Source organism: Rhinatrema bivittatum, chromosome 10, assembly GCF_901001135.1.
Source record: "Rhinatrema bivittatum chromosome 10, aRhiBiv1.1, whole genome shotgun sequence".
In the NCBI taxonomy this organism is placed as follows: Eukaryota; Metazoa; Chordata; class Amphibia; order Gymnophiona; family Rhinatrematidae; genus Rhinatrema; species Rhinatrema bivittatum.
In genome coordinates this window covers 42,294,145-42,321,382 of record NC_042624.1, presented here as the reverse complement: position 1 = coordinate 42,321,382, position 27,238 = coordinate 42,294,145, and the positions used below count along the sequence as shown (strand labels likewise).

Below are 27,238 nucleotides of genomic sequence, written 5' to 3'. Positions count from 1 at the left end.
GCACAATTTTTCTGTGGGCTGTTTCCTTTCCTGCCTTTGCAGGAAATTAGTTCCTTGGGCTAAAGAGAACCAGCCTGAAAATTGCACAACACACCTTGCAGGCTTTTTGTATTTTTGTTTGCCCAGTTTTTGCCTAAAAAATTAAATCCTAACTTCTGCACTTTGATCAATAAATACAGAAAGGATGTTTTACATAGTAATCCTCTGCAGTTTCCTCCTGCTCCCTTGGGATCCAACTCATTCATAACTAGAGCTGGGATTGGCTCCATTTGCATCTCCCCAGAGATATGTTCCCTGTTTTATAGCCCCTATCTACTTACATTAGCCCAATTGATGTAGGGACGGTCCTTGGGTGGGGGCCATGTAGCAGGGCTCCTTCCGGAAGCTTGCAATCTTGGGTCCTAACTGCATGATAGCTGTGTCTCTCTCCTCCCAGGGACTATGAACAGCCCTGACCGAACCAAAGAGCAGAAGACCTCAGCTAGGAACTGAACCCAGATCCCTCTGCATGGTGGTGCCCAGTCCTCGGAGCAGAAACCTATAAAATCACCGCTTCCAGTATGTGGCCAAGAGTTTGTGTGTAACAAAGCACCATACTGGAATGTGGTGTTTAACCTTTGCTGCATTGACTTTTGAATTGCAAGCTATTCCTGAGCCACTCCAATTTGGATTTCCACCTCTCCATCCCTTGCCAAAAGTTTCCAGTGACTTCTTTATGGCCAAGGGGCCTTTACTTGATCCTTATCCTCCTTGACCTTTCTGCTACTTTTGAAGCCCTGCAATTGGACTTTGAGACTCTTCTCTGTCCTGATGCTCTTTTTGCCTTTCCCATCGCACTTTCCTCTGGCGGCTCCTTCTCCATTGCTATCTCATTATCAACTGGTGTGCCTTGGTGCTCTGTCCTGGAAACTCTCGTAATCTACTCTGATTCCTCTCATAGCTTTCAGTATTATTTTTATGCAGATGACTCCCAGATGTACCACTCTGTACCAGAATGCTCCCAAATCTTAGCCTGCTTGTCCAACATTGCCTCCTGGATGTCCCACCATTATCACAACATGGCCAAGGCACAGCATCCTATTCTCATGGTGAACTGTACAGAAAGACAGGGTAGTTGCACAGTTGGGCTTCCCCAGCTGAAAACCACCCTGTTCCCACAGGGGTGAAACCGCCTGGATGGCTGGCTGCGTGGTCACCATAAGGTCCCCTCTCCACTGGCTGGAGGGAAGATGGGGAGGAATGAGGGATGCAATCGCCTCCAGCAGGGTGACTACCCCTAGGAAGCCCTGGTCCTGTCTCCCTCACTGTGCTGCCGTTCTCTGAATTGCTCAGGTCGGCTGGCGGGTCCCTAGGAGAGAAATGGGACCTTTGACTCTTCAAGAAATATAAAGGATCCCAAAAAGAGGAACACAGGGAAGAATATCTGGTGAAACTGAGGGAGAAAAAGAAAGAAATCGAGAAAGCAAAAAGTCAGGCAGAAGAAAGGATTGCCAAAGAAGTAAAGTGAGATGACAAAAAATTTTTCAGATATCAGTGAAAGGAGAAAGGTCCGAAGTGGTATAATGAAATTAAAAGGTAAGAAAGATCAATGTGTGGAGAGAGACGAAGAAATGGCCAAAATATTAAATATTTCAGTTCGGTGTTCAGTAAAGAAGACTCTGGAGAAGAACCATCGCTAGTTGACAAGACTGAATGGGGGTGGAGTAGGTATACCTCCTTTTATAGAAGAGAATGTATGGGAAGAGCTAGGAAAGCTGAAAGTGGACAAAGCCATGGGGCTTGATGAGGTTCATCCCAGGATACTGAGGGAGCTCAGAGATATGCTTGCGGGTCCATTGAAGAACCTGTTCAATAGATCCCTGGAAACGGGAGTGGTGCCGAGTGACTGGAGAAGAGCGGTGGTGGTACCGCTTCACAGGAGTGGGAGCAGAGAGGAGGCTGGAAACTACAGGTCGGTTAGCCTCACCTCGGTGGTGGGAAAATTAATGGAGACTCTGCTGAAGGAAAGGATAATGATCTATCTACAATCCGGTGGGTTGTTCGACCCGAGCCAGCATGGATTCACCAGGGAAGGTCCTGTTAGACAAATCTGATTGATTTTTTTAATTGGGGGACTAGAGAATTGTATCAGGGAAGAGCACTTGATGTAATTTACTTGGATTTTAGTAAAGCTTTTGATATGGTCCCACATAGGAGACACGTGAACAAAATGAGAAGTTTGGGAGTGAGCACCAAGGTGGTGGCATGAATTACAAACTGGTTGACTGACAGGAAATAGTGTGAAATGGTAAATGGAACCTACTCTGAAGAAAGAACGGTGTTAAGTGGAGTGCCACAGGGATTGGTTTTGGGACCAATTCTGTTCAATATCTTTGTGAGCGACCTGGCAGAAGGGATAGAAGGTAAAGTTTGTCTATTTGTGGATGATACTAAGATCTACAAAAGAGTGGACACATCTGAAGGAGTAGAGAGAATGAAAAGTGATGTAAGAAAACTTGAAGATGGTCAAAGATTTGACAGCTGGGTTTTAATATCAAGAAGTGCAGAGTCATGTATCTATGGTGCGGCAATCCAAAAGAGCTTTATGTGATGGGTGGTGAAAGACTAATATGCACAGACTGGGAGAGGGATTTTGGTGTAATAAGTGTCTGATGATGTGAAGATGGCGAAGCAATGTGAAAGGCTATAGCTAAAGCCAGAAGAATGCTGGGCTGCATAGAGAGAGGAATAACCAGTAAGAAACAAAGATGTGTTAATGCCCTTGTACCGATCCTTGGTGATGCCTCACCTGGAGTATTGCATTCAATACTGGTGCCCGTACCTCAAAAAGGATAAAGTCAGGATAGAGGCAGTCCAAAGAAGAGCAACCAAAATGGTGAGGGGTCAGCATTGGAAGACTTATGACGAGAGATTGAAGAATATGAATATGAACACCATGGAAGAAAGGAGATGCAGGGGAGATATGATATAGATCTTCAGGTATCTGAAAGGTTTTAATGATGCACAATCGTCAAACCTTTTCTGTTGGAAAGAAATCAATAGAACTAGGGATCACAAAATGAAACTCCAGGGAAGATGACTCAGAACCAATGTCAGGAAATATTTCTTCATGGAGAGGGTGGTGAATGTCTGGAATGCCCTTCTGGAAGAGGTACTGAAGATGAAAACAGTCAAGGAATTCAAAGAGGCATGAGATAAACACTGTGGATCCCTAAAGGTAAAGGTTGGAAATAAAGAAAAGAGCGCATGGGGGTAACTTTCTGGTGTGGCAGTTGCTACCCTTAACAATTAAGCCTTGAAACTGTTAATGCAACTCCATCATTGCTCTTTGCTTCAACGGCAGTGAGAAAAGGAGAATTGGATTCAGACAGCAACCAACAAGGGCCCCAACTTTTACGGTTTGGGAACAAATAAACATGGGGGTAACTTGCTGATGCAGCGCTTACTCCCCTTAATCACTAAGCCTGAGACTTCTGATGCAACTCCAACATTGCTCTAAGAACATAAGAAATTGCCATGCTGGGTCAGACCAAGGGTCCATTCAAGCCCAACATCCTGTTTCCAACAGAAGCCAAATCAGGTCACAAGAACCTGGCAATTACCCAGATACTAAGAGGATCCCATGCTACTGATGCAATTAATAGCAGTAGCTATTCCCTAAGTAAACTTGATTAATAGCCGTTAATGGACTTCTCCTCCAAGAACTTATCCAAACCTTTTTTGAACCCAGCTACACTAACTGCACTAACCACATCCTCTGGCAACAAATTCCAGGGCTTTATTGTGCGTTGAGTGAAAAAGAATTTTCTCTGATTAGTCTTAAATGTGCTACTTGCTAACTTCATGGAATGCCCCCTAGTCCTTCTATTATTCGAAAGTGTAAATAACCGAGTCACATCTACTTGTTCAAGACCTCTCATGATCTTAAAGACCTCTATCATATCCCCCCTCAGCCGTCTCTTCTCCAAGCTGAACAGCCCTAACCTCTTCAGTCTTTCCTCATAGGGGAGCTGTTCCATCCTCTTTATCATTTTGGTTGCTCTTCTCTGTACCTTCTCCATCGCAACTATATCTTTCTTGAGATACGGCGACCAGAATTGTACACAGTATTCAAGGTGCGGTCTCACCATGGAGCGATACAGAGGCATTATGACATTTTCCGTTTTATTAACCATTCCCTTCCTAATAATTCCTAACATTCTGTTTGCTTTTGACTGCTGCAGCACACTGAGCCGACGATTTTAAAGTATTATTCACTATGATGCCTAGATCTCTTTCCTGGGTGGTAGCTCCTAATATGGAACATAACATTGTGTAACTACAGCAAGTGTTATTTTTCACTATATGCAACACCTTGCACTTGTCCACATTAAATTTCATCTGCCATATGGATGCCCAATCTTGGTACATTTAACTGTATGCAGAAGTGAATGGGGAGCCAAATTTCTTGTACTCTTCTCCAAGCACACTCATTACCTCTCATCTCCCGCACACCCCTCCCTCCCACCCTGGGCCAACTGCTCTTTTTATTTATTTAAAAACATTTATAGTCCGCTTATAATAACCAGGTCACTCTAAACAGATTACGATCTTCTCCACAAAATCCAGACAGATGCAACTCTCTTTCCTTCTCCTTCATTGTCAAATCTTGGCTCTGCGTGTTCCACCTCCCAGCACCAAATGCCTGGACAGCCTTCCTGATCAGGTGTGTCAAGCTCCTGCTCTTACTGGATTCAAATACCACCTAAAAACAAACAAAAAAAAGGTCCCACTTCTTTGATGCTGTTTTAAGCCTTGGTTCTCCTTTATTGTGTCCTTGATTTAACCATTTCCATGTGATCTGAATCGACTGTAAGCGCCAGGAGGCAGAGGCTCTCTGCCATGCACAACGCACGTCTTGTGGCACTACATAAACCATTGCAATAGTAGTAGTGGTAGTGCTGCCGGTGCTGCCATGGAAATGGCATGGACTTTTCCAGCACTGTGCTTCACACCAGCCGTGTCTTCCAGGAAAGAGAACGAGACCAAGGAAAGGGTTAAAGGGCGGTGTGAGAGATAAAGAGGGGAGAGCTGTCGCTGCTCTCCACAGGAAAAGCCAGGTCTCCCTTGCAACTGCCCGATGACATGACATCTCTCAAGCATTTTTAGAGTTTGGTAATGGAATCCAAGATGTATTTTCCATTGAAGGTTTGACCTTTACTGCATGGAACCCAGCCAGAATACAAATTAAAAGCAACCAGCGTGGGAGAGGCAAGCACAAGGCAGCATCACCTCTTCTGTCTGAAGTTTTCAACTGCCTGTAAAATTAAATACTCTTTCTTGCATTGCATCTTGCTAATACCCATGCCAGAAAATCAATATCTTTTAAGTAAAAGAATCAACTATTTGAAATATCTTTGAAACAAATGTCTGCTTTTTTCTGCTGGTGAAGCAGGCAAGCATATGACTGAGGAAATTAGCAAGCAAGGGAATCTTCCATCACTGGACACATTTTACAGAATCCTCTCCCAGCATGCACCACCAAGTTGCACAAATTATTTGCCAATACTGATAAAAACAGCAAATAAAAAAAAATAAAAAATAAAAACGTGGACCTCTAAAACACTATTGATGCCAAAGTACACTTTCCCTTTTGCTACTGGATCATCAAAATGACGGATAGCAAGATTGAAAGTGGTGGCAGAAACAGCTGGGCCTCTTATTCTGACTCCCCTGCTAAGGATACATCTCAGCTGGATGGAATGACATCTGGCCGGGAAAACGCCTTCCTACCAGGGATGCATTCTGGGTAAAGATAGGCCAGGGGAATTTCCGGCCAGGCCGGCCCAGAAGATAACCAGTGGTCTGCCAAGCGCGGCTCTGTCGCAGCCGCGCTCGGCAGACCACATGACCAGAGCAACCAGCCCACCGGGGGATGCCCGATTCCCCGATAGGCCAATCCACCCCTGCTTCCTACCCTAACCTGTGCAGGATTATGTAGGTAACACTTGCCTACCTGCAAAAAAGCCTTTCACTTTTGCTGTTTTCTCCCAAATGTGATGTGCCCCGCCCTTCTGACAATAAGCAGAGACTTTGGTTTCTGAGACATGGGAATGGCTGACCAGGCCTTTAAAAAAAAGAACACCAAAAAAAAAACAACCCACCCAAAAAACCTTCCCTTTTTTTGCTGCTCCTACCCCCCTTTAACCCATTCCATGCCTATGGGTGAAAAAATATTAAGTGAATAAAGCTTAAAAGAACTATTACCAGAACATTTTATTATAACCTTGGCATAGGAACAGGAGCAAGCCATTTTGGCTCAGAACTCCAGAGTGACCAACTCAAGAGCATATGCCCTAGTCTTCCTGCTCCCAGTTCTTAGCATTCAAGTAAGAAAACGTTTTAAACCATATGTGTAATTTGGGAAATAGGGTGGCAGTGCCTCCCCACCCAAAATACTCCAGGTGCTAAAGCTGAATCGGGCTCCCTCTATCCCACCGCCAATATGCCCTGCCTAGCCCTTGCCCCACCCCCCAAGCTAAGCCGGAAAAGAGCGCCTATTCATAAGACAGAAGTTGAAACTTCGACAGCAACTCGTAACTCCTTTCCAGGTGGTTATCCTGGAACCTAAAATTTTTTTTTTTGTTATTTAAAACGCAATAAGGTCAATATTCAAAGAGCTGTTGAGCAAGTAAGTTATCCATTAAAGTTATGCATGAAACTTTATCTGGATATTCAGTAGGAATTATGTGCATAAGTCTGCCTCTAAATATACCCGGATAAAACACACACACACAAAACCTTTATGACAGGTGCTTTACCAACAACACTTATGCATATATCGTTATCTGCACAGAGCTCAATCAGGCCGATGTATTAAGATCCATGATGAAATTGGCGCAATTTTACAGCGCTGGCAGCAAAATCAGGAGCCTCTGCAGGATGTAATAAGGGAATGGCACGCAAGTGAGGTACGCGCAGAAAATCCGTGCAATACAAATCTCTGCGCAGACATGTGCAATACAACATGCGCTGAAGGCCCTATGTAATAAACCACTCATAAACCAGCATTAATGTGGTGACCCATGACTGATTCTTGGTTGAAAGTCTTCTTTTATAAGACAATGAAGAAATTAGTGGTCGGGACTGAAGCTGGGTAAAGCAATATCTAACCCCTTCATGATCTGTTGCTGACTGCGTCGGGAGTTATCCGTTCAAGGGTACAGCTGCGACTGCACGTTTTACAACGCAGTGACATACGAGGTAAAAGTGAAGCCAGGGTTAGCAAAGCAGAGAGCCTCCAGCATTTCTGACAAGTGCCTATACCCTCTCCGACCTTTCTTAAAATGTAACTCCTGCTCTGACTCGGGCACTAAAAAACCCACATTAACAGCAGCAAGGCTCTCTGCTTTGCCCGTGAATAGTTAATTCCCTCCTTTGCATGGCATTAGCATGGACTTGCACTAAACCAGCTGCGGCTTTTTGAGCCACTTTGTGCATGTATTTTTTCCACGCGGAACACATTACATACATGCATAAGATTAGCATGGGAAAACGCACATACCACCACATGCAAAAACCCACGGAAGGCTTACCGCAGATACTAAGAGCAGGGGGGGAGGGGGGAAGAGAAGGGTGAAAGAGTTGGGAGAAGAAAAACAAGCCTGGTGGGGGAGGGAGGCAGCTGTGGGACTGAGCACTGGGAGGGGGGGGGGGGGGGGGGTTCAATGCTGTAAGGAGGGGTGAGAGCTGGTGTGGTCGAGGCAGTGGAAGCAAGAGACAGCAAATGCTGGGGGAACTGGGCCTTACAATTATCCTGTCCTTCCAGGATTGGTCTGGGCAGGTTACAGTACATCATTAGAACAGTCAACAAGACACAAAAATCAAACTATATCAATAAACATCAAACAGCAGAAAATAGAAAACGGTTGTTAAAGGTCTAGAGAACATAAGGTCAGTCTATAAAGTGCAAAGCTCACAGTAACTTATTCCAATGACCTGGAACCATTTTAAAAAAGGGACTATAGCCAAGTGAAATGAGCGAGGAGGAATGCAAGAGATCAACTTCTCAGCCAAAGAGGTGGCTCCCGTGTCATACCCGGCCTTAAATGCCAAGCTTAGAGCTTTACATTTAATCAGTAACCGGTGGTCAAAATGATGAACAGCACTCCTGGGGAATTCTGCACACATTCAAAAGTTTGTATTTTTCAGTAATAATTTAAAAAAAAAATGCTGTACAGAAAAAGTATCACTCAGACAGCAATCAAATTGTTTTATTTTGGCAAAAGTATGCAGAATTTTTTGGTTGTTGCTGTTGGCCGAACTCCCTCGGGAGTGCAGTCCCCACAGGAATTCCCAGTGCATACAAAAAGCAGGTTAAGCTTGTAACTGAACACACATACAGCTGAAAACTGACTAGTTTATCCTTCAAAAGGTTATTCCTGCAGTTTTTGGTGAAAAGCGTCTTTCTTTCCCTAGGAAGTGCCCGAGTGAAGGCACAAACCTAATTTAAAACAACTAAAGAAACCTAAAACCCTTTCCATAAACTTTCTGTCCCTTCAATGTACTAGCTGGAAAGAAATCAGAACACCAAAAACCACCTTACAAACCGATTAAATTATCCTTTCGTTTAGAAGGATCCCATTGCTGTCAAAAGCTCAAGTGCCACCTACCAGTATGATTATAGACCACGTCTGTTATGCACAGCATGTTCCATTCCTTTTTCAGTTTTTCCACCAGTTTTGCCACATCGTTCCAGCCGTACTTCTTCTGCGGTCTTGAGAAATCTGGGTTCAGTTCTAATTGATCCGCCAGTGAATAGCATGACCTAGAGAGGCCAAGAGTCTGCAGTGGGGTGAAATGAATCATGTTGTAACCTGCAAAATGAATTCAAGAGACTAAGTCCTTCAGCAAGCGAGAGAGAGACCAACAAAAGCATCACCACGCAGATTTCTAGCCACCTTCTAGGAAAGAGCACCAGGAAGTGAAGAGAGGGTTTCAACCATCCTTCAGCCACAGTAAAATAAAGCCCAGAATGAATGTTTCTAATTCTTTATCCAAATCCATTAATCAACATTAAAAAAAACCCAAAAACAAATAAACTTGTCTAACAGTAACCTTTGTCTTTGCTAATCTTTCTCTGATGACGTGACACTCTGTACAAGACATTTACTGAAGGAGAAATGAAAAGGGTGCCATATCCTCATCTTAACTGGGACTTTACTGGTCACGCCAACGTGCTCTGGCATTCAATTGGAATAATATAAAACCAAGACCCTTAAAAGAAGACTTAAGAAACAGACCTCTTAATCCTAGTTAGCCCCTATAATTGCATTATATACCACGAGTCCTGACTACAGAGCTGAAATTCCAGCATCTTACTGACGCTGGAGCGAGTGCACAGACACCAAGGCATGTCTACTTGTACGGAGCGTGCAAGTGTTTTTGTAGGACGAAAAAACTAACTCTGTCCCAGGGCTGGATTAAGGTAATGGGTGCCCATAGACACTGGGGGAGAGGACTAGCCCTCCTGTCCAAATCGTCTTCTCGGGGCGTCCCCCTCCCTTGTCTCCAACGCACAGAGCCGCTTTTCCTCCTCTAGCAACGCCGGTCCCAGTTCACGGCAGTAACAAAAGATTAAAGAAACTTCAGCTCAAAGGCCTTGGGCAGCCCTGGCATGCTGACAGAACTAGCGGTGCCCCGCCCCTCACCTGGGTTTCCATGGCAACAGGAAGCCCATGCAAGAGACGAGGGTGGGGCACCACCAGGTCCGTCAATGCGCCAGGGCTGCTCGAGGCCCAACGCGCCGACGTTTCTTAATCCTTAGTTTGCTTCTGCAAAGTGGGGACTGGCGTCGCTAGAGGAGACAGGCTCTGATTTAGGTATGCCAGTGGCGGGGACACTCTGGATTTTAGTGCCTAAATCCGGACCTGCTCTGTACCAACCTCAGTGGGCTTTCTTGCAGACTCCGTTTTGGAGCAGCAGATACTGCGATATCACTCCAGGCTGGTTTATGAGCATGTAATTTTGCTTTGCTTGCTTTAAATTTCTGAGGGAGATTGCCGTGCCTGTGCACATGTGACCTCACCTAATAACTTTGGCTTTCAGGACTTGTCAGGAGATCCAAGAAGGTCATGGCGGGGTAATTTCTAGGGGATCCATCCTAGAAAGTAGGCTCCAGTAGTTCTGCGCTGAACTTCCTTCTTTTTCTAATGGTTGACTCTCTGCCCCAGACTAGAGGGCAGACATCATCGCTTAGGGACCAGTTTTCAAGAGAAATGCTCAGCGCTTCTCGGAGGTGCATGAATTTAGGAAGATGTTCAGATGAATACAGACACTTAAGTTTTCAGTTAAAAAATTTAGGAATCTAAAAAACTTCCCCTTACAAACCTACAATTTAAGCCTGCAATTTATTTGCCCAGATTTAGGGCCTGATTCTGCCCCTATGGGGAAAAAATGCTTAGTAAACCAGACCCTTAGGTGCCCAGCACTGAATATCACTGTTAGGCACCAACTTGTTCTCTCCGTTCTAACTCCACTTCCATAGCCACAAACTTTTCAGGCTCCTAAATTTAAGTTTTCTGCCCTAGTCAGGTTGCCAATTCAGGCCCCTAATCCCCCCCAGTTGGGCATCTGAACCCTTTGAAAATTGAGCCCTTAGAGAGAGAGAGCATTATCATTAGCGGGTCCCATGCTATGGAACTCCATGCCCGTGGAGTTAAGATTACAAAGAGAAAACAAAACATTTAGAAAAAAATCTAAAAACCTGGCTCTTTAAACAAGCTTTTCAAAAAGAGAAGGGAGAATAGAAAACAGAGAAGCGCATGGTACAATCAATGAACACCCACACACACACACAATGGTAAGCACTAAGTGTGTAGTTTTTAAGTGAAATCTGCAGTAAAGGATAAAGTTACAATTACAGAATGAGTCCTGTACTCAAACCACTAAAGAATTGACCTGGACATATTTTTACACTCATTTAATAGTTAACCTTGTCTAAAAAACTGTTACTGAACCTTATGGCAGTTAGCTATTACTCATTCATTCCAAATGCAAAAAAATAAATGTGCGTCTCAGACACACATTTATCGCTCAGCTATTAATGCCTGCCTGGAGCAGGCGTTAATAGCTGAGCACAGTGGAAATAAGAACAGAAAAGCAGAAAAAACTGCTTTTCTGTACTTTTTTTAAAGTTAAAAAAAAAACGAAAAAAAACCCCCCCAAAAAAAACGCTGCTGGCCGCTTTGAAGACAGACGCCGATATGCTTGGCATCGGCTTTCATAACCGGCCGGCTGCAGTAATGAAAACGGATGCTGATAAAGTCGGCGTCGCTTTTCATAACCGTGCTGACTGCAGTTATGAAAACCGAGGCAGAGTTTATCGGCATCGGTGTTCATAACTGGCAGACCGCTGATAACTGCGGGGTTGAGTTAGCAAGGAGGAGCTAAAGTCGCGCTAGCGACCCTAACGCCCCCTTGCTAGCGCAAACTCCTAATTTGTTATTGCATGGTGCCCCCCCTGTGGGCGCCATGCGTGCGCTAAGAAAGCGGGCGCTGAAAAGTCAGCGCCCGCTTTCTGTAAATTTTATTGCATCGGCCCCTTAGCTCTTTTCCTACACACACAGGAGAAAAGCCTCATCTATCAGGCCCTCAGTCGCCAAGAATGATTCATTTCAGATGCCGTGACAAGAAAGAAATGGACCCAAGAAACAGCAAGGTAGGCGATCCAGTAGAACCGAAGGAAGACAACAAAAGGGATGCCACAAAGAAGCCTTTTTCAATTCTTTATTGGAGGAGACGTAAAAAACTGCCCGACTCTGGCCGAGTTTCGCCACATAAAGTGGCTGCCTCAGGGGCTCAATAAGCGTCAGACGTGCTTAAATTGCTATCGATTCTGTTCATCAACGGTACAATGTACATTTGGCAGCACACAGCACGGATCGTCTCCTCTCTCGATGTGCGCTGCCAAATGTACATTGTACCGTTGATGAACAGAATCGATAGCAATTTAAGCACGTCTGACGCTTATTGAGCCCCTGAGGCAGCCACTTTATGTGGCGAAACTCGGCCAGAGTCGGGCAGTTTTTTACGTCTCCTCCAATAAAGAATTGAAAAAGGCTTCTTTGTGGCATCCCTTTTGTTGTCTTCCTACAAGAAAGAAATGTACACTTTTCTAATCACAGCTTAAAGGTCAGTTTTAAAGAGCGCCTCGCCGGTTGAGATCTTTTTCTCTGCAGATTACCTGATTCTTTTGCGACCCTCAGTCTCCCTTCCCACTCGTCAAAAGGCCCCAGACACTTGGACAGGAAGGTCTGAAGAGTGATGCAGTCCAGATGAAGCACATGGTTATCAGCTCCAACACGCAAAACGGGGTCCACCACTATGTAACCTTCCCCTCGCTTTTCGTTCCTACGGTAATAACACAGTCTGGTTACCTGCGAGGAAAAAACGCCAGCAAGCCCAGCCTAACGTTTTTAATCCAAGGGCCTGGATTTACTAAGGCTGGTCTCCCATTCTGCATCTTCGGGAAAAATGCTTAGTAAATTGGGCCTGCAACCTGAATTTCTGCACTCTTGCCAAACACGTCAGGTAAGAAGATGCTGCCTTTTGAGAAACACAAAACAGTACCATCCTGTGTCTCTCTCGCCAGCCTTCTGATTTCTCTGGCGCTCTTACTCCTAAGTCACCTTTCTTGTTTGTCTGAATTTATTTCTTGCACTGTTAGATTTTTTAAGGTGTATGTGTGTGTGTGTGTGGGGGGGGGGGGGGGCTCGGAGGGGCCTTATACCAAGGGTACCTGCTTGTTTGTAAGGCTCTCTTCCCCAGTTTGTGCTGTACAAGTATGGATATGATGAACTCAGGAGGGTTGGCTCGGCAGTGCCCAAATGTACTTACCCTGACACTGCTGGGAGAAACAAAATTAAAAAGGAATTTTCAAAATCTTTCAACGTTCAAACCAAGAAAGAACGATAAATCAGAACTCAAGGAGGGGGAAATCTTATTTTTTTTGTTTGCTTTAACTACCAACTAAATTGTATAAAACATTGCTAATTATAGATCTGAAGGTTAAGTATTGCCTCTCTCACCTTTCATTCCCATAAGCTTCCACTCTTGTAACGTGTACCTGTTTATCAGTTTATTTGACTTATGTTCCAAGACCATCCATCCTTAACTGCTAAAATCCAACATGAAAAAGCAACTGCCAAACCTCCCTTTCCCTTTGGCAAGCTGCATCCTTTGTCTGCTGGTCACCCTCCTCGAGCCATGGCATCTACTACCTGCATTTCTCTCCACTGGCTGAGCTTCAAAATGCTTGCAGGGATTCCTTTTGTAATAGTGCATGTGCTTTTTAAACATTCCACCAACCATTACCAACATCTCTGGACTCGCTCCATTGAAATATGGGAGCAGTCTATGCTGATTAAGCAAATAAAAGTAACACACAGCCATGTCTAACAGAATGGCCCCTTGAATGCTACACATGAATTATTCAGTAGCTATCAATTACCTTTGGGATTTTGCCCAGCCTGACATTTTCCGGGACTGGCGCATTCATGCATGCAGAAGACACACATTCTACATTTGCTCTGGTCAGTCTTGGCCGTCACTCTTTTGGCAGGCAGGCCTCTGGCAGCTGCTGTCTGCCTTTATTACATGACTTGCTTGCATGGATTATTTCTGGGGGCTTTATGATTTTGCTGTTTTTATGTTTCTTGTGGTTCTGTTTGTACGTGTTTTTATTGTCACTGCTATTATGAATTCTGTATTTGTTAATTTGGTGTCAAATGTGTATGAACGCTTCTCACTGTATTTACGAATGTCGATACGAACCCTGCAGGGTATTTAATGCATTTCATTTTATGCTGTACCTCGCTTAAATCAAATGCTGAAAATGTGGGGATAAGTTGGAAAAAATAAAAATAGAACTTACACTTTCAGAAAGCTTTTCCATACCGACTGCACAGAAGAAGGACCAGATCTGCAAACCCCTCAAAAAGCCAGTGCCAGCTGAGAGCACTGCTAGTATCTACTGAGAAATATCTCCCCCCAGATATGCTTGCATATTGTTTGAATTGAAACAGATGCCTTCAGATTCAGTAGGAACTTTGTAGTACTTGCAAAACCAGGTAGAAGGAAATGACTTACCCCTGACAGAAGAAATACTGGAATGATCCTGCTATCTGGAGGTTCAGTTTGCAGTACTTGTCCGAATCATCTTCTCTCTCCGTTGGGTTATGCCACTGCAGCGCCCTGAACTTGCGGCGAACAAAAGGCTCATCAGGTGCTGGGTAATTCGTATGGACAACAATTGGCTTCCCTTGCAAAGTTGGGCCCAGTCGGAACTGCAGTTCAAACCCTCAAAAAAGGAACACAGCAGAAAGAATATGGTAAGCAAAGGAATACATCAATCAGGGAGTGGTTGGTAATTGAGTATGAGAAAGCCTATTGACGTTTTATTACAGTGATCATAAAAAGGAAGCTGCATGATTAGTAAAAAAAAAATAAATATATATATATATATATATTTTATTTATTTATTTATTTATTTTAAAAATGTACATCCCGCACATATCCTTCATTCATAGACAGTAGCAAACAGCACAAAAACTCCAGGCTGGGTTCAATCATGGCTACAGAGGTAGATAAAACTTATATAATTGTGCAGACAACTATCCACAAGGGCAATGACCACTCATATCGGGCAAAGCGTGCTGCCTACATAACTAAAGACTACCAAAGACAAGATTAAACAAACAAGTCTTCAGCTGTTTCTTAAATTGCTTTTTGCAAACGATTAACTGGAGATGCTTGGGTAACGAGTTCCAAAACATTGGCTCAACAATAGAGAATGCTCCATCTTGCATGTTGAACAGAAGGGACTTCAAGAAGCCCACGGCTGGCAGATCGTAAAGGTCTACCTGGATGATAAATCTGTAAAATGAGATTTAAAGATGTAACAGCTGAAGTATGCAGAGTTTTAATTACTTTAAAGCTGGCTCTCCGCTGTATTGGAAGCCAGTGGAGAACCTACAATACCGGGGTTATATGTAGGCACAACTAGTACCAATTAATATACGCGCTGCCAAATTTTGAACAATGTGGAGTGGTCTAGGAAGTGATACAGGGAGGCCAACATACAAGGAATTGCAATCTGAACCTGTTAAAATCAAAGCTTGTAAGACGATTCGGAAGTAGTCACAAAAAAAAAAAAAAATTGCTTCAGTCGTCTTAACGTTCTCTGCTTGAAAAAAGCAGCTCTCGTTATATTATGAATATGAACCTGCATGGATAAATCAGATTCTAAAGTAATTCCTAAATTGTGAATCTGAGAACTAACTTTAATTTTACAGTCATCAAATATAAGTTCAGATGGTTGATTGACCATAGAGGATCTGCTCAGTTCTTGGGTGCTGCAACCCAAGAAAGAGATCTAGGCGTCATAGTGGATAACACATTGAAATCGTCAGTTCAGTGTGCTGCGGCAGTCAAAAAAGCAAACAGAATGTTGGGAATTATTAGAAAGGGAATGGTGAATAAAACGGAAAATGTCATAATGCCTCCGTATCGCTCCATGGTGAGACTGCACCTTGAATACTGTGTACAATTCTGGTCGCCGCATCTCAAAAAAGATATAATTGCGATGGAGAAGGTACAGAGAAGGGCTACCAAAATGATAAGGGGAATAGAACAGCTCCCCTATGAGGAAAGACCTAAAGAGGTTAGGATTTTTCAGCTTGGAGAAGAGTCGGCTGAGGGGGGATATGATAGAGATGTTTAAAATCATGAGAGGTCTAGAACGGGTAGATGTGAATCGGTTATTTACTCTTTTGGATAGTAGAAAGACTAGGGGGCACTCCATGAAGTTAGCATGAGGCACATTTAAAACTAATCGGAGAAAGTTCTTTTTAACTCGACACACAATTAAACTCTGGAATTTGTTGCCAGAGGATGTCGTTAGTGTAGTTAATATAGCTGTGTTTAAAAAAGGATTGGATAAGTTCTTGGAGGAGAAGTCCATTACCTGCTATTAAGTTCACATAGGGGCGGATTTTAAGAGCCCTGCTCGCGTAAATCCGCCCGGATTTACGCGAGCAGGGCCCTGCGCGCCGGTAAGCCTATTTTACATAGGCCTACCGGCGCGCGCAGACCCCGGGACTCGCGTACGTCCCGGGGTTTTCGGAGGGGGCGTGTCGGGGGGCGGGCCCGGTTGTCGCGGCGTTTCGGGGGCGTGTCGGGAGCGTTTTGGGGGCGGGTACGGGGGCGTGGCTACGGCCCGGGGCGGTCCGGGGGCGTGGCCGCGCTCTCCGTACCCGCCCCCAGGTCGCGGCCCGGCGCGCAGGAGGCCCGCTGGCGCGCGGGGATTTACGTCTCCCTCCGGGAGGCGTAAATCCCCCGACAAAGGTAAGGGGGGGGGTTTTAGACAGGGCCGGGCGGGCGGGTTAGGTAGGGGAAGGGGGGGGAAGGTGAGGGGAGGGCAAAGGAAAGTTCCCTCCGAGGCCGCTCCGATTTCGGAGCGGCCTTGGAGGGAACGGGTTAGGCAGCGCGGCTCGGCGCGCGCCGGCTATACAAAATCAATAGCCTTGTGCGCGCCGATCCAGGGATTTTAGTGGATACGTGCGGCTCCGCGCGTATCTACTAAAATCCAGCGTACTTTTGCTTGAGTCTGATGCGCAAGCAAAAGTAGGCTGATCGCGCTTCTTTTAAAATCTACCCCTTAGAGAATAGCCACTGCCATTAGCAATGGTAACATGGAATAGACTTAGTTTTTGGGTACTTGCCAGGTTCTTATGGCCTGGATTGGCCACTGTTGGAAACAAGATGCTGGGGTTGATGGACCCTTGGTCTGACCCAGTATGGCATTTTCTTATGTTCTTATTGACATTTGAAAGCAAAGTGTTATGAAACATTTAACCGCAGATACACATATTGATGCAAACTTTAAAGCATGATCCAAGAATATTTGACCTGAATAAAAAAATGAATAGTGTCTGCATAGATCTTGTAGCAGATATCTAAACTGGGAAGTAATTTACAAAGTGGGGAGCACTGCGGACAGGGCTGAAACCTGAGAAACCAGTGATTGCCACCGCGCTCGATAGCTCTCCACTTCCTTAGCCTATATACGGGTTTGGAGAATTTTTGAAGCCTGATGTGAGGAATGTTCTTCCTCATTCAGTTAAGATCCCGCTCATTCTGGATGTTTTTTTACAGGATGGCTTGAATAAAGGTTTGGCCCTTAATTCCTAGAAGGTGCAGGTTGCGCCTCTTGCCTGTTTCAGGGGCCTGGTGAATGGTTATTCCTTGTCATCCCATCCTGATATGGCCCGTTTTTGAGGGGAGTGAAGCATTTTCGGGCTTCCCTTGCGCAGTCTGAGGTTGGTGCTGGATTTTTTGGCAGACCCTACATTCTGACAGTGCCGTAGCCTTTCCTTGCTGTTGTTAACCTTGAAGACAGTGTTCCTGGTGGCTGTATGTTCTGCGCGTCGAATCTCTGAGCTGCAGGCCTTGTCTTGCCAGGAGCTGTTCCTTCCAGTTACTCCAGAGGCGTTACAGCTGCGTACTGTTTCATTTTTTTTGCCCAAAGTGGGGTCAGACTTTCATTTGAATCAGTCCATCTCCTTGCTGCCTCTGGATAAGGTCAGGGATGCGGAGTATCATCACCTCCTGTGTTCCTTGGATGTTAAGAAACTTGTCGTGTGGCTTGCCTGTTTGTCCTCCATGGTGGGAGTAAGAAAGGCACTCCAGCTTCACGGGCTAACATAGCTCGTTGGATTAAGGAGGTAGTCACAGCCACGTATGTGGATGCTGGAAAGTCGTTGCCTACTCAGTTTAGGGCTTATTTCACTAGGGCTCAGGCAGCATCATGGGTGGAGGTTCAATTTTTGTCTCCCATCGATATCTGCCGAGCTGCAATGTGGTCCTCCTCACACACTTTTTCCAGGTTTTATCATCTGGATGTGCAGGCCCAGGAGGATGCAGCCTTTGCACGTGCGGCGTTGACTGGACCGCGGGCAGCCTCCCACCCTGTTGGGGAGTAGCTTTGGCACATCCCACTGATCCTGAGTCCATCTGTCTACACGCTAGGAAATGGAGAAATTACTTACCTGATAATTTTGTTCTCCTTAGTGTAGACAGATGGACTCAGCTTCCTGCCCTTGGCTACTGCGTCAGTCCTCCTGTGGAGCTCTGAATCCCAAGGGATTACGGGTAAGTGTTCATCCAGTCTCTAGATTGGGGTACTTAGATTCTTACGTGAGTTCAGTGTTTTCTTGTTGGTTGAGTACAGTTATGGCTGTCTGTGTTTAATCGAGTTTTTGATCAATTTTTGCTAGCCTGTCCACAGCTGCTTTTGAAGAGAATAGTGGCTGGCTGGGGTCACTGCAGGGTTATATATACTGTGACGTCAGCTTCCTCCGTCTCCATCTGCTGACAGGGGAGCATAATCCACTGGTCCTGAGTCCATCTGTCTACATGCTAGGAAATGATGGATTAGATATGTGTCAATCAAGCTTCAGAAAGGGTTTCAGCCCTGAAACTGCGTTGGTGGCAGTTAATGATTGCATTTTGTAGTTAAGAGACAAGGGTATCTCAGCACTTTTGATTTTTTTGGATCTAATGAGTGTGCTTGATTTGATGGATCATGAGATCCTCCTAACTCATAGATCTATGGGGTTGGGAGGGCTAATGTTGCAGTGGATTGGGTCCTCTCTCTCAAACAGAATAGCAGTGGGGAAGGTTGAGGGGAATGCTCAGGTGGTTTCTCATTTCATTGCGAGATCCTTCAAGGCTCCCCCTTGCCCCACTTTTATGATTTTTTTTTCAGCCCCTTGGACATTTTATTCGTTCTTTGGGTTTTAAAGTGTTTTTATATGCAGATGATGTCAACCTGGTGTGACCTATGGGGCATGATTTGAATTTTTCTTTGTGGCAGGCTCAGGATGGATTAGAGAGGATTGTACACTAGACTGAGAGAAATAAATTTATTTTAAATGGTAAAAAGACTGAATGGATTTTTGTTTCAGGAAGGACAATGTTCCTGCCCCCTGGGGATCTTATGATTAAGGAAGAGAGAGTAATGCCTTCATCAAAGGTGAGAATTTGGGGGGGTGTATGATGAAGAGTTGTCTTTTGAGTTTCACATTTCCAACCAGGTTAGGCTGAAATTTTTCAAATTGCACCAGTTACGGAGCGTGAGAAATTTGTTGAGCTTTGCAGCGTTTCAAACAGTGGTTCAAGCGCTGGTCTCCCCAGTTTGGGTTTATTGTAATGGGGTGTTGTTGGGTATCTCTGAGAGCGCTTTGCAGCAACTACAGATAATGCAGAACACAGCAGCAAGGTTGGTTTACTCTAGCCCTTGGCGGGTCAGTGCGCAGCCATTACTAATACAGCTTCACTGGTTGCCAATTAAGGAATGAATCCAATTCAAGATCATGGTTAGGATGTTTAAGCTCAGCAGGGGCCTGGGCCGGGATATCTTAAATAGCTGGTTAAGCTCTATGTGCCTAAGAGTAGTTTGCGTTCTGCACGGGGAGCTCTTTTCCCCAATTCCAGATGTTAAAGAGGTGCGTACAGTAGGGTGTAGGAAGAGAGCGATCTCTGTGAGGTGTCCTGTTGGATATTGGGCTCATCTAATTATTTGGCCTTCAGGAAGAGGGCATAGGCCTGGTTATGTATTTAAAAGTTTTATATACCGCTTTTCCATAAATGTTCATAGTAGTTTACATTGTTAAAAACAGATTGTAATAGCATAAAATAAAAAGGAACATACATTCGATCATACAATTCTGCCTTTTGATTTATAATATCTGTTTGGATGGTAACAAATTTAGGTTACGCTTGGATATTTATAGTTTGTACAGAGCCACTGGGCATCTAAATTATTCCTAGGGGTTGGGGGGGGGGGGGGGCTGTAAAAGTGACAGAGGGTTGGTTCTGTTTGTCTTTTAGTTCTGAACTCAGTCCAACGTGCACAGCCATATAATTTCATATTGGTTTTATTGTATTTCTGTATTATGTATTGTTGTTGGCCCTGCACCGTTTTGGTCAGCTTTGGCTGCATGTACGGTATATAAAAGCTGGCAAATAAATAAAGATAAAATAGTCAATGTTCTTCTAAATTATCATTCAACTGCTCTAGAAGCACTGCTAAGAACGGAAGGGAAGGGAAGAAAGCGGGAGACGACTACTCAAAAAAAAAAAATGGATTAAGACTCTGTTTCCTTAAAAATCGGACATACAGAGGCCTGTTTCAATAAGAATGGCCAATTGACACAAGTGAATGCAGGTTTCCTCCTGTCTAAACCTTTGGAAATAGCCCTCCCCATCACCGTGCTTTAGTGAACCGACTCCCCTCCGCTCTCTGCCATGGCTGCTGCCGTTTGAGGGGGGTTATGTACTGTATATACGTGCAGAAAGCTATGGAGGAAACAAAAATGAACTTGTCATGGCAGAGGTTATTGCAATGATTTATTGTCTATGCAAGAGGACAAATGGGCTTTAGAAAAAAAAAACTCTCTCCACCCCAATGCGTGTTAAAGGAGGCAGGGTTAGCTCGGAGAGGAAAAATACCCCCGTGATTTCATTTCCACATCCCCGTGTGCACTTTCTATTGCATGCGCTCTGCTGTGTAGGAATAAAGTCCGATGATACTTTGTGCGAAACTGCGCAGAGATAAAATGAACTTCCACGTGCACAGGGAGATTGAAAATTGCCTCCAGAAGTGTGCATGACATCACTGTAGTAAAAAAATAAAATAAAAAAAAATTATATTACAGCAGACTCTAGTGAAGTCTAGTTGGGGGACACAAAGGCTTTTGCCTCTTCTAATTATTGTATCTTGTATTTAATAGTAACGTCATTTCATTTTATGATATATAGGTGTGTGCACAGTATGTACATATATAGCTTAATAAATGGATGAAACCATGTTACTTACAAAATTACCAGAGGTCATTTGTCTGAGGATAGTAACAATCACATATTTTTTAAGAAGATGTTTAATCCTATTTTGGCAATGGTCATTTCATCACTGTGCCCATAATGGAGTTGGGTGGCAGGGCATTAAACACCCATCTTCTCCATAATGTACAGGTTCGCATTTCAGTCAAAGGTCACGAAGGGACCTGTCCTCACATCACACCTCAGAACTTGAACCTTAGCCAAAAAGAGGCTACAAAAAATGTGTGCAGATGTGGCAGCTCTAACGTCAATCAGCGAGTCCCAACAAAAAGCAAAGGGACGTCTAATCACACAGAGTAAAAAAAAAGTAAATAGGTACTTATTTTGACACATTCATTCTAGCTCTGCATGTTAGATATACAGAGTGTTCAAAAAATATTGGGTCCCCAGCAAAGGTTAACAAGTATCCAGAAGTGACGCGCCAGCATCCAAAACCGGTGACCCTGGCTGCAGGGATGTTAGTAAGACGAGAGAGAGACCAACACCAGGTCAGTTCTGGTTGCCTCTGTCCTGCCAGGTCTCAAGCGAGACTCCTAAAATTAGCTCAGACCATCAGGCTATCTGCCATTGATATCTTATTCCTCATAGCAGCAGCCAATAGCCACCACCAGGAAAGTGTCTCTTAAATTAGCTTGGCCTTCTCTCCATAGCTAGAACTAAAGCATTTCTCCTTCCAGTCACTCCAAAATATAACTTCTAAATTAAACTGAAGAAGTGCATAGGAAACTTCAGAGTTCTTGAATAAAACTGGTAAAAATCCATTCAGATGATCTTCTTGTCATAGATGAAACACAATCTGGATTTCATGTCATTTAGACTACGGTACTTTCCTCCTTTTAAAATGAGCAAGCCAAACATTCCCCGTGCATTGTAGGAGCAAAGGGGTACAAATAATCTGCTAAGAGTCAATCTTCAGTAAATCTAATCTCACAGAATAATAATAATAATAAAAGTACTTTAGTACTTATTTTGACACATTCATTCTACTGTGCATGTTACAATACACCTGACTTAGATATACAGAGCAAGAAATATAATGCATCCAGCAAACAGCTCCTTCTGAAATTCCAGGGAATTTTCAGGAGTGCACAGAGTTCAAAGAGCTGACATTAAACTGGAGTTACAGTATTTGGGTACATAAGTTGCTCCACTACTTATAAAAAGGGAAGTGTACTCATCGTAAGCAGCCAGGGTTTCTATTCTTCTATGTCCATAGGAAACAACAGGGTAATTAGTACAGAGAACCCATTAACATGATGCCCTAAGAGAATCAGTCATATTACTTAAAAAAAATACAAGCAAAGGTGTCAGCAGGAGAACTAAACCGTGTTTAAACTGTCCAAACGACATGGTCCCTTAAGAAAACTGGTCCAATCCCTGGAGACAAAGCAGTCAGCCATTTAAACAAATGTCCTGGGACAGAAAAATGGTCAGTGTCAGCAATCTGAAGTCTGCCTGTAAGAACCAGAGAGGAAGCCATGTGCTAGAATGCTTCTTCTGTTGCAATCAATACAATCCTGAGGCTATCCAGCCCTTGCAAATTATTCCAGCAAGGTAGCAGTATCTCTGCAGTCTGGAGAAGTTTCACAAGCAGGGCTTTACCCTCCATTTCTACAAGTCAGAGTTAAATCTCATTAAAGTGCTTGTAACTTATAGAATAAAAAGACAGCATGTGTATTCTGTAGCCACCAAGAAAAGCACTTAAGGAAAAAACACATTAAGAATAATTAGGGTCAGATGCACTAGGCATATTTCCCATAGACACAACATAAGGAAAACCCTTTAATGCATTATGCTCTAACTGGCTTTCCTAGTCGTAAGAGGTGAAGCTTTAGCAGCTAAAACTAACAGTAAAAAACTACAAAGGGCAATTTTTCAGTATCATTTTTATTTACTAACAAATTATAGCTTTAAGGGCCACTTTCTGAACTCTTAAGATGGGAAAAGCAGCTCTTGGTTTAGAACTATGGGGCATCAGTAAAGCTAGGCAAAGGGAGGCACTGAGACTCAGAGTTCAGATACTGCACTGGAGAAGAAAATAGAAGCTGGACAAAAGATTTGGCTAAAATTAGGCCCTTCCCCCACTCCCAGATCATGCACAAAATGTAATTCCATTTTCTCAGAAATGCAGTTCCTTTGTAAGTCCAAACTTTCAGAGCAAATGGATGAGTATTGCAAGTTTTCTGGTACTACAGTAAATATATGCAAAGTGAAAAAATGAGTGGGCAAAACCAAAAAAAAAGGGGGGGGGGGAAGGTCATCAAGCTACGATTTGTTTCAAAACTGTGCATGCAAACTGACTTGCAGGTCTTTTTTTTTTTTTACATGACCTATAAATATGGCCATATGACTCTAAAAACCAAACCATCCCGAAGTGTCAGCCACTCCGATGTGGCACGCCAAAGATTTAATATCTTCAGATTTCTATCTAACCAATTAAAAAAATGCAAGAAGTCTAAAAAATGGTATAAAATTCAGTATTCGAATCCCAAGTGCCTTTTTCCCAGCTCAAATAACGGGGAAGGCCCGCGAGCAGCAGATCCGCAGCAATGAAAGTAAAGCGAGGTCCTCGGGTCACTGGCCGGAGCCACGATGAAGCCCAAAACACCATTTACCTTGCTCGAGCCTGTAAAGCCTCTTCTCCAGCTTTTCCATGTCGTTGAGCAGGAAAACTCGAATCTGTTTACTTTGCACCATGATTGCTCTGTGTCCAGTCCTTCCCTTTCAGCCAACAGTAAACAAGCTCAGCAAATTGAACGCAGCCCCTGCAGACATAAAAGCATGAAATCAAGGAAACAGTATGCATAGGGCTACAATACCAACAGCCAGCGCCGATCAAGTCACACACTTACATTTTGGAACTGTCAACACAAAATACTCAATATGCAGCGGTAAAAGGGAAAAAAATAGGGGGGGCTCTGCCTAGGTAACTTGGAACAAGGTAAGGCTCGCGCCCCGGGCTGCACGGCCAGCGAACCCCCTTCTGTTCACCCCGGGGAGGCAGAATGACATCCAGCCGGCCTGCAGAAGCAGCTGGCCTGGCTGCCGATTGTTCCGCAGGGGGAGGGGGGGATCGAGGCATGCAAACAGTTGTTCTTACCTAGTTCAGATTTTTTTTTCTCTCTGTCTCTGTCAGCGCCCCCCTCCCCGCCCGGCTCTCTGAAAGCCTCTTTAGAATGTGGCGCGGCTTTACAGTACCTCCGGGGCACGCAGGACGCGCAGAGAGCCAGGCTCAGCGACTGACACCGAGCCGGAGACGGAGGGGCCGGCGCACAGCTGCACGCCCCGTGGGGGGCGGAGCCAGCCACTGCGGCCCTGACCGCACGGAGACCCAGCAGCCGGGGAGGAGAAAGAGAAAGCGCTAAGACCCGGGGGGGTCTGAGCCGTACCTGTCCTGCCGGCCGCCGAAAGTCACCTTTAGCGACAAATCACGCGAGAGCCGTGGAGGGGAGGGCGGAGCCCCGCAGCTATTCGCAAAGCGAAGCTGCGTGCATTCTTGCGGGGGGATGGACACGAACTTCGGCCGGCCAGGGGCTGAGTGCACGCTCTCTCCCTTCCCATGCAGAAAAAAATAGAAAGGGGGAGCCTCAGGAATAAAACCTAAAATAACCTTCCCTCACATTTTTGCAAGAATGATTTTCACGTAATTTATCACCAGCACTATATTCATTTTCATCTATTCTTTACTGTGAGCGTCTCCTGTGGGTGACACCAGCTCTGTAACGTTTGAACTGCGCATGTGCAGGAATTTAATCCTGGAATTTTACTAGTGAGCAAAAATTAGGCGGATAATAGAAAAATTACTGCTGGCTAGGCAGGGCCGTTGGAAAGAGCGGATGAGAGAGGTCACCGTCTATGGCGGTCACGCCTTGTGGGCGTCAACATGCCTGGTCAGGGAGTGAGCTACCAGGCTCTTTAATCCCTTGCTAAAAACTGACAGGTCGATACAGTAACATTGAGTTAAAGATTCCCCGTCTGTAACGTGCTGGGAGCGCACAATACAGACGAGTAAGGCCATTCAGCGATACAGTCTCCAATTTCACGCGTCCTTAGCGCTTCCTAAACCCTTTCCTAAACCCTTTCCTAAACCCTTTCCGCACCCAGCATGTAAATGAACGAAAAAGCTGTATAATGAAGGAATTAGCTATTCCACTGCGATACTGTAACGGGCGCTAATATTATCTCCTCCGTAACCCGCTGTTCTGCCGCGGCCTTAACCTGCTAGTTTACCGCCTCCCCCTAGTAGGAGTTAGTGTAGTGTAGTGTAGTGTAAAAACATTGCTTACCCGCCCTGGTCCTGTCCGGTCCCCTCCTCCCGAAGCAAAAAAAAACCAAACGAAAAAGTAGCAAGGCTCGGGCCTGCTACGGTAAGTGTAAAAGTGTAAAAAACAAAAAACCTGGGTGCGCTGGTACCTGTCATTTCAAATGACATTTGAAATGACAGGCATCAGGAAGTGTAAAAAAGTGTAAAAAACAAAAAACCTGTGTGTTATATAAAAAAATAAAAAAATGTTAAATACCTGTCGGAGGGCCGTGGGTCCAGGCGGCCAGTGGGCGGCGGGCAGCCATCAGCGGCATCCGGTAGTCCCTTCTCCCGATTTCGCACGGGCGGGTCGGCAGCGGGGGGCGGCAGCAGGATCCGGGAGCGGCGGGTAGGCAGCAGCGGGGTCCGGGGGGCAGCGGCAGCAGGATCCAGCGTGTTCGATCGGGCAGGCAGGTAGGTGGCAAATAAAGATGGCCGCCTGCACGGGAAAAGCGTGCAATTGGCCGCTGAAGACATGACGTCACGACGTTTGGCGTCACGGGGTGTGACGTCACGTCTTCAGCGGCCAATTGCACGCTTTTCCCGTGCAGGCGGCCATCTTTATTTTGCCACCTACCTGCCTGCCCGATCGAACACGCTGGATCCTGCTGCCGCTGCCCCCCGGACCCCGCTGCTGCCTACCCGCCCCTCCCGGATCCTGCTGCCGCCCCCGCGCTGCCGCCCCCCCGCTGCCGACCCGCCCGTGCGAAATCGGGAGAAGGGACTACCGGATGCCGCTGATGGCGCCCCCCCCCCCGCTGCCGACCCGCCCGTGCGAAATCGGGAGACGGGACTACCGGATGCCGCTGATGGCTGCCCGCCGCCCACCGGCCGCCTGGAACCACGGCCCTCCGACAGGTATTTAACATTTTTTTTATATAACACACAGGTTTTTTGTTTTTTACACTTTTTTACACTTCCTGGTGCCTGTCATTTCAAATGTCATTTGAAATGACAGGTACCAGCGCACCCAGGTTACTGTATAGGCGGCGGCGCTGTTACAGCGCCTATACAGTAAAATGGGTTGCGCGGGCATAACCCTTCCCTAACGCTTCACAGCCGCGGCATGCATTTGCATGCGATTAGAGGAGAGTATCGGGGAGTTAGTGAAGAGAACTGTGGGTGCGGGGAGGAAGGGTGTGCCTGACACTGCCGCACTGTTTTTACCGCGGCCTTACTGTATCGAGCCGAGTCGGATAAAAGGTCATTCAGGAGGAAGAGAGGACGACACCAGGATGTAAAGGAGTAAACGAACTACCTACACGTCAGATAAGAAATACACTCGCCCTATGCTCCTCTCATCTACCACTCTTAAAAAATATTGGGAAGGAGTTGGAGATAGGAACGCCGAGTGCATTTTGTTTCTGGTTAGGAAGTACTGGAGCAGGGCAGGTGCAAGAGTATTTGGCGCCCTAGGCGAATTTTCAGTTATACTCCCTTCATCCCCAATTTACCTATTGGAGGCAGCTCCAGCACGGCACTCCCTTCTTTGGCAGTACTGGCTTTCCCTCTCGGGGTCTCATGTTGGTGGGATTTTGCAGCCCTCAAAATTTTGGCACTCTAGCCCACTGCTCAGTTTGCCTAATGAAAAAGTTTGTGTACTTTTTGGAGTACAGCTTTCCAGTCTTGTTACATATACATATTACATTTAATGAACATATTTAGACATTTAAGAGCATTTCCAGGTACAGTGCCAAAGTACAGTCCAAGTGATCACAAACCTGTCAGTAGAAAACATGAGAAAAAATGTTCTTTATATGCTTATTTCTTCTTGTCATTTTCTATTATTACTGCACTGCTTATCTTCTCTATATCATAAAGAGCCTGGTACCGCTGCATAACACTGAACAGATGCACATAAGAGGCAGTCCCTGATTAGTGGATCGTACCATCTACGTACGTTATGCTTTACACTCCTTGTTATTTGTAAACCGGGTTGATGTGATGCCTATCATGAAACTCGGTATAACAAAAACAATAAATAAATAAATAAAT

At 45.1% G+C, this 27,238-nt stretch overlaps 1 protein-coding gene across 1 annotated transcript in view; it reads right to left on the bottom strand.

Annotated features, from left to right (window-relative positions):
* The window catches only part of AGL (amylo-alpha-1, 6-glucosidase, 4-alpha-glucanotransferase), a 112,996-nt gene extending 88,765 nt beyond the window's left edge, over positions 1–24,231 (bottom strand). Inside the window, exons 1-5 of the mRNA XM_029617465.1 lie at positions 24,041–24,231; positions 23,556–23,705; positions 14,128–14,338; positions 12,224–12,390; positions 8,652–8,855 (exon numbers count right to left, since the gene is read on the bottom strand). Coding sequence (XP_029473325.1) covers positions 8,652–8,855; positions 12,224–12,390; positions 14,128–14,338; positions 23,556–23,637 — 664 coding nt within the window. The 5' untranslated portion in view covers positions 23,638–23,705; positions 24,041–24,231. The remainder of the gene's footprint in view (positions 1–8,651; positions 8,856–12,223; positions 12,391–14,127; positions 14,339–23,555; positions 23,706–24,040) is intronic.
* Between the last annotated feature and the right edge of the window lie 3,007 nt (positions 24,232–27,238).